Source organism: Typopeltis vanoorti, chromosome 15 (genome assembly GCF_054136105.1).
Source record: "Typopeltis vanoorti isolate ZY-2024b chromosome 15, IOZ_Tvanoo_1.0, whole genome shotgun sequence".
NCBI classification, from domain to species: domain Eukaryota; kingdom Metazoa; phylum Arthropoda; class Arachnida; order Uropygi; family Thelyphonidae; genus Typopeltis; species Typopeltis vanoorti.
The window spans coordinates 50122109-50130598 of record NC_143563.1 but is presented as its reverse complement, the minus strand read 5'-3'; the positions used below and the strand labels follow the sequence as shown (position 1 = coordinate 50130598).

The 8490-nt window shown below is 36.1% G+C and overlaps 1 protein-coding gene across 1 annotated transcript in view; it reads left to right on the top strand.

Annotated features, from left to right (window-relative positions):
- Positions 1 to 773: 773 nt before the first annotated feature.
- The window catches only part of LOC150098754 (ovochymase-2-like), a 115376-nt gene continuing 107659 nt past the window's right edge, over positions 774 to 8490 (top strand). The window contains exon 1 of the mRNA XM_090405743.1: positions 774 to 842. Within this exon, the coding sequence (XP_090261869.1) occupies positions 774 to 842 (69 nt within the window). The remainder of the gene's footprint in view (positions 843 to 8490) is intronic.

Here is an 8490-nt window from a genome sequence, read left to right as displayed (position 1 = left end):
TTAAGATTATGCCTTTTATTTTTCATCTTCACAAGACATTCATACCTTTCGAGTGATTTTTAAGGAAAATCATTTGAAAATGATTTACTTACTAATCATGATGATTAAAGAAATGGCCATTAATTTCAGTTGCATTCGCTGCAATTCGGTAGCATCCAATCCCTACTGAATAGGTAAGTAAAGAAAATATCTGCATTAAACAGATGTAGTTCCTCACATGTGTTTAATACAACTGTCAGGATGGACATCTGTATTAGACATCACTTAACTGACACTCCCTCGTGTATGTGTCACTGTAGGAAGGACATTTATATTAAACATAATTTTAATGCTTAAGTGACTCTCTCTCTCTCTCTCTCTCTCTCTCTCTCTCTCTCTCTCTCTCTCTATCTATCTATCTATCTATCTATCTATCTATCTATCTTTCTCTCTCTTTGGGTATAATTTATAACGATTTTGGAAGTGGAATATTGATCGTTTATTCACATGCAAAACTGCTGTTTTAAATCCTATATTGTAACGAAACCAGGTGTTTCATTTTTTTTTTGCACATTTTTCTTCCGCAGATGTGGAAAACAGGAAGCTGTCTTGCACATTAAAAGGCATATCCATATTTTACTTTCTGTCTATTTGCTTTTATTTTATTTGATGTAATCACGTGATCACAATTAAATTCCAGGTGGTCCGTTTCGATAAAAAGGAAGACATAATGCATAAAATGCCGTTTTTCAGGAACTTAGAAAGTTGCTTGTAAATAAAGGAAAAGTGTAGGGATGGCTAATCTATTAACTATAGGAATTGATTTAACAATATTTATCATTCTAGTTAAGGCTGAGACTGAGGTAAGTACTTTTGGAGATTATTACTGCAATACAAACTCTGTTTATGCAGTTATATTGTTTTTAATTTGTCTCTACACTAAATACTCTAGCATTTTAAAGCTTAAAATATTTCTTTCTCTCACTATTACATAGTTTCAATTTGAATAATGAAATGAAATTACTTCACTGATATTTACTTGTCTACTTCTTTTAGGTGATGGCATTAAATATCACCTACTCACTTCATTCTCTATATTATAATTAAGTGTTCCTTTTCTTTTGTTTTACTTTTTCATTATGGGGAGAGTGGCAACATGACCGCTCTACAAATGTTCTCATTAAATAATTCCAAAATGGCCTGTTTGCCTGTTTTGCGGAATGAAAATTCCAGAGGGAATCCCTGTCGCCACCATATAAGATTGACTAAGCAACTTTCAAATAAAGATCCTTGATAAAAGTTAGGATCCTGGACAGGATTCAAACAGGGCAGTTCCTAGCACAGGGCGTCGTCAAGCAATGTTAATATAATGTGATAAAAGTATTAATAAGGCTCAATACTAAGTCTACATATTGATTGATATTTTATGAGAATATACTATCGACATTTCGCCAATAGGAAAGATTCCCAATTAGTGTTGAGAAAGAAAAATAATAAGACATTGCATAAGCGAAGTGCCACGAAAGGTTTCAGAAGGATCGAAACAATTGCTGGCTTTTCGCTGTTCTCCCTGGTTCCCTTGTGTTAGCAACGGGCAACCTTCTTTAAACTAGCAACTCCCCAACTGGCGTAAAATGCTGTCGTGTTTAATGATCATTTTATTTGTGTTTAAGCCTATAAGAATACAATTTGGTCTGCTAAATTCCAAATTGCCAGTCCATCCTCGTTTCTTCAGTATCCAGGTAGGATATTAGGTGAGGTGAGCAATGTTATACCTAACAAGGTGAGCATTGGACATTTGGTCAGAAGCCCTGGTCGGTTCTCCGCATTCCTTTAAAGGCTATGTGGAGGTCTTCTCTCAGTTATACAGCTATGACCATAAGCACCCTGTTCAAAATTGCTTTGAGATTTAGTGATAATTCGGATAAATTAATTTTTAAAAAATTTAAAAAAATAAGGAGGCATTGCTCACCTCACCTAATACACACCTTTCCATATTTCATCATCAGATCTTGAGGTTACGTTTATGCTCATCATGAAGTCATTAACTGACTGAGAGTGTGTTGAAAGACTTCACCGATCTTGTGAGGAAGGATTAACCAAACGGTTAATGAGAATAATATGATCATTTTACAATTATTTACATCCAGCTTCAGAATCTTTGTAGCATTTTCATTAATTCTAACAAACCAAACCTAACATTTGTATCTTCATTTGGCGTCGTTGGGCAACACCAGTAATGAAATGCCATCTAATTGAAAATAATTTTTCTGTCTTTTACTTCCGAATGATATTAAATTTAAACCGTTTGGTGATGAAAGGAGTGACGCGGCTTTCACATCACTGTATGCTATTCGGAAAACATGTTAGACGTGCATATGCACTAATAGCTAGAAGTTCGAGGAAAACAAAAACGAAGTTGCATTTTAAGATATATAATTATATATTATTAATGATAGAAACAAAATATGATCAAAATTAATAACATATTTTGATCATATTTCACAATCAAAACAAAAATTCGAATATATTTTCACCTGCAGTAATCATCTTTAATCGCAGTCTCTAACATGAAAATTTTGTAATAAGCATGTCAGCAAAACAATTAGTCTCCATAGCTCATTCATCGACTGTTGAAACCACCTGGGTTCCACTCCCATCGATGATGTGAGGAATTTTTATTTGGACTCTTTCGACGGAAGGTCGAAAGAGCTCAAAACAACACAAAACTACACATAGGTGTAGCTTTTTCACCTGGAAATTTGGGTTTCCTCCCCCAGATTATACAAACTGGCCCGTGAACACACACACACACACTTCCTATAGTCATAATAATTTCCCCCGCCCACCACCCCAGCCACTGTGAAAAGCCAGTTCTGATTTTCCCGCAGTCGCATAATCATATTGGACATTGCATTAGGAGTGATAAAGCACTATATATATATATATATATATATATATATATATATATATATATATATATATATATATATATATATATATATATATATATATATATATATATATATATATATATATATATATATATATATATATATATATATATATATATATATATACTCTACATATATAAAAAGATACGCCGAAATTTGAAAAGTTTTTATATCACGTTTTTATGTCACGTTTTTTGTCTCCGGCTTACCAGCTTACCAGCCCGTAACTCAGTGAGGGGCGCTGTAGGCGCCAGTGGGGCGGAGCGCCCTGTATATATTAAAGATAGCAAGTAATTTTATAACCTTGGTTTTAATCATTTTTCCCAAGTAAGCAAACATAAAAGTAAGTCAGGTTTGTGTCTGAACGTGGTTCAACCCCCCAGGCAACTCATGGTAAAAGTGGATTAAGCTCTGATCACTAAGGAGATGTGTTTTACGTTATGGGAAATACTAAGAATAGTGATCAGAGCTTAATCCACTTTTACCATGAGTTGCCTCGGTGTTGCACCATCGCAAACTTGACTTACTTCTCTGTTTTCTTACTTGGGAAAAAGGATTAAAACCAAGGTTATAAAATTACTTGGTATCTTTAACATGATATACCCAAGGTAAAAAACTTTCCTTGGGTATATCACACACACACACACACACATATATATGTATGCTTGTGTGCGTGTCAAATTTTCATTAGCACTCTGGCTAGCACTACTTTAAAAAAAAAAGAAAATTCGGTACTTCTATATATCGTAATCATCAAGTTGGGTGCGATCGCATCGCGTGCTATTTAACAGTTCTCTACCCGAAGTTCTATTTCTTTGTAAGTATTTTGTGGGTTTTATGTGTCAAATTTTGCAGAGATTTTTCCCTCTGGAAGAAAAAATCCTATCTGAGACAAAGATCGACAAACTCTAAATTTTCGGCTGATAACGTCTAGAAAAACTTCTCAAGTCGCAAAAGACCCAACGTTATCAAAGTTGCTGCAATGCTAATCCACTACAGAATATCTGCCTTAATCATGGGTTTCACGTTAAAAAAAAAGAAGTAAGATTCCTATTTTCTAGGTCTTTTGTTACTGTCCGAAATCGGGAAATTTTCAGTTACCAAATGCTAAAATATTTTGTAGTAATTCCTGGGACGGAATGGATGAAGATTAATAATAATAATAATATATATATATATTTTATGATAATAATAATTTATTACATATGATACATACGTAGGCTGTTCAATAAGTTATAAGACTATATTTATAGAAAACAGATTACCTTTAATCGTCATCATTTACATGGTCTTTTTCGAAGTAACTATCGTGAGACGTAATGCATTTGTCCCAACGTTGCGTCAACTTCTTAAACACATGTGAAAGTCCGTTTTTTGAGAGTTCTTTCAAAGCCGCCTCCGCAGCTTTTACACATGCTTTGTGGCTTTCGAATTGGCGGCCTCTTAGTGGTTTCTTGAGCTGAAGAAACAGCCAGAAATCGCACGATGAGAGATCAGGACTGTATGGAGGGCGTGGTAGGATATCTGTGTTGTTCTTCTGCAAAACGTCCACTACACAACCAGCAATATGTGGCCTTGCATTATCGTGGTGCAATAAGAAGCCATTTTCCAACAATGGACGCTTCCTTTTGATGTGCTGTACCATTGTCCGTAAAAGATGGTACAGCACATCAAAAGGAATTATGAGCCGTTTACAATATTCCCGGGTTCTATAGCGTGTTGGTAAACAATGCCTTCGTAGTCAAAACACATTATGGTCATAACTTTACCGGCCGATTTTACAGTTTTTGCTTTCTTGGGGGTAGGCGAAGACGGATGCTTCCATTCCTGCTTTGTTGTTTCATTGTAGGGTCATAGTGATACAACCAAGTTTAATCTGCTGCAATGATGCGTTTTAAGAAGTTTTCGCCTTCTTGTTCCAGTCTTTCTTTTCATTCTGTGCACACATCCACTCGATGCTGCATTTGCTCTGGTGTCAAGAGTTTGGGAATCCATCGGGCACAAACACGTTTCAGTCCCAAATGTTCAGCCATGATTGAGTGAACACTTCCCACAGAAATATTCAGGACAGCATGCAGCTCGCGTACTGTAATTCTGCGATCCTCCTTGATGATAATCGCTGCTGTGTTGATCATTGTCTCTGTGATCGACGTTGAAGGTCTTCCCTCACGTTCAAGATCTTCCACATTTTGTCTTCCTTCCTTAAAAGTTTCCTCGTAGTTTTACGAGGAAACGTTTAAGGAACAACATCACATTTCTTTACATTTGGTACATTCATGTATTCTGATAATTATAATTATAATTTTTTTTCGCCATAATAATTATAATAATTTATAACATATGATACGGAGCCTGTGTAGCTCAGTAGAAGTGGCGTTTGCACTCTATAGCACTTGACCGCACGAAGAAAGGATTTGGTGGTTCAAATCTAGTCGCCGACTAGAGGAAATTTTTCTAAGCCTCTTTTCGGCCGGTTCCCGAGTTAGTCGATCTCTGGCACGGGCTAGCGGGTTTTTTCTATCCCGGAAACTCGGGTTTATCGTCCCGTAAAATCAAAAAAATCGACAGTAGAACCCACACTATTTTTAGACATTAAATTCGAGTGTTGGGGTTAGGGACCACGAGTGGCGGCACTAGCTTGCCGAGTTCTTCACTGCGTACCGATGAATCAGTGATAGCCTTGGGCCAGCTATCTCTCTGATTGGCTACCAGTGGAGATTGAACTGCCCACTCAGTCTCCAAAAGTTGGATAGCGTAAACGACCCTGCCTACTCCCTATAAGGGAACAACATAGGCGTTAGCAGATTTTTTTTTAACATATGATACAACATTACATACATTTGTTTACATGTGATACATACTTTACTTGCATTTGATTACATATTATACATTCATTTTTATTTCTATTTTATAATTTTATTTTATTATTATTTATTTTTTTTATTATTTTTTATCTCGGATGAGATGAGATGTATTTTTTTTTTCAGCTTTAATCATCGAAGCTTATTTATGAGCTTATCTGAGGACAACACCAGTTGTTATTTATTGGTTTATTTGATGTGCTGGGAAGCCATGAGATAAAATCAATGTTTAGTTGCATTGATTTTTCTACTGCAGCCATTGATTGAGAAATTCGCACTCGCACGCACGCACGCACGCACGCACGCACGCACGCACGCACACACACACACACACACACACACACACACACACACACACACACACACACACACACAATAACTTCGAATGTATTGATGCGTCGCTGAACTCGAAGCCTGAGCGAATATATTGTGTTTTATTAAGTTTGTATGGGTGCGTGTTTCGGGTGCGTGTTTCTTGTTCGTAGTATGTCCTTAGAGCTCTTTTCAGGCTATTGTAGTTTGTAAGGTTTCTGTATTCAAAAGTTAATTTGTTTACCATGTATGGGATGTAGAAGTTTCGTGGGGCCTTTCCGTAGTGATTATTGTATTTATATGTGATATAATTAGTAGTCTGAGGTCTTGTTATGCGATATGTGTTTCTCACTGTCCTGTAGTTGGCATCGAAATAATGTTTCAGCAAGGCTGCATAGTGACATAAATGTTTTGCTGTCAGTATTTTGTGTTCTGACATTGTAATGTTTATAAGGTCCTGATTTTCTCTTTGTTCCCAAAATATCAGTTTTGTCATTTTGTACTATAGAGACATTAATCTATTTAATTTGTAGGGTGCACAGAAAGCATACGTTGTTATAGCGTATCTTAGTATATATAGTGCTTTGTATATTAGTGTTTTTAGGCGTATGGGAACTATGTCTTTTAACCTGTAGTTTGCCACTTATTGTTCGGAGTTTGTTGTGTAGATGGTTTATGTGGCTATTTCAGTTCATATCTGCATCGAAGTAAATTCCAAGGTATCGTATGGTTTCAACCTGAGTGATTGTAGTGGTTTTGCTGTTCTGTGTGTTTTTTATGTTGGATGATTATATATTTGTTTTCAACTGGTCGTGTCAGTGGATTTCTGAATATCATTAATTTTGTCTTTTCTGAGTTTAGGTGTATGGAGTTTTTCGTGAGCCAGTCTATGATCAGATTTATATCATGTTGCATATTTTTTGGGCTATGCTTGCGTTATTATGGATGGATATTATTGCTGTATTGTCTGCGTATTGGAATATCTTACCTTTGAATGGTAAGATATATTGGGGAGAGTACAGCTCACTGTGGCACTCCACAGGTTAGTGGTAGCTCTCTGCTTCGCTTTGATCCGATACTTGTGATATGCTTTCTATTTTGGAGTGTAATTTGTAAACCACCTGTGAAGAGGCCCGTCTATTGCAACATGCCTCAGCTTTTCTAACAAGGTTTGATGGTAAGTGTATCGAATGCTTTAGTTAGATCTATAAAGACTACCTTGGCAATTTTGTTTTTGTCTAAGGTGGTATTAATTACGTCTGTAAAGTCTTCCAAGAGAGATGTTGTTCCCTTATTTTTCTGAAAACCATATTGTGTTTTGGGGATAATATGAAAGATCTCAGTGTATGCTGTGAGTTTCTTCAGTATGATCCTCTCCATAATTTGATTGATAATTGGTAATGTTGCTATGGGTCTGTAATTGCTGATTAAATCCTTTTTCCTTGTTTGTCTATGGGTGTGATTATGGCGGGTTTTAGCATACTTGGTATCTGTCCTGTTGTAAATATTTTTTTATTAGTTTTAGTAGGATAGAACTTAAACTAGTTACATATTGCTTTATATGTTTAGGTCTGATACCATCTATTTCTGGGCCTTTATTTGGTTTGATTTGATGTATTGCTGAGAGAAGTTCTGCTTCTTTTATGGTTGGGAACCATAATGTCTGTTTTCATTGCGGTCCAAGTGGAGGGTCTCGTTTTGTGATTGGGGGAATCTCTCTGTGCAGTTCTTGGATGGAGTCTACGAAGTATTGGTTAAAGTCATTTGCTAGTTGTTGGATAGGTTTTGCGTCATTCATGAAGCTGTGTTTTATGGTTTCGGAGGCGGTGGTGTTGGGAACAAAATCTAGCATCTCATTAATCAGATGCCAGGTTTGTTTCATGTTGTTTTGTGCGGAGGTTAGTTTGTCTCTGTAGTAGCTTCTTTTTGCATTTCTGATTTGTGTTGTAAGGCGATTCCTTGTTATCTTATATTCAGTTTTTAAAGCAGTGTTATTTGGATATCGCTTTAATTCTTTCCATAAAGCGTCCTTTCTGTGTATTTCTAGGATTAAGTTTTGTGTTACCCAAGGATTTTGTGTTGTTTTTGATCGAATTCGGATTTTCTTTGTAGCTTTCTTATATATTTCCTCCAGTGTGAGTTTAATGTTGTTGTATAAGATATCTGCTCAATATGATGCCAGGTGTTCCCAGTCTGTTTTTCTTATTTCGTGGTTGACTATTTCTTCGTCTATTATTGTTTTCTGTCGCTTTTCTTCTGTGGGACATTGCATGGGTATTGTCTTGGTGTGCAGGTTAAGAGCGGTGAAGTAATGGTCTGCTACTTTGCACTTTATGACGGATACAGTGTAACTATTTGGTGATGCTCGGACGTTTATATGGTCT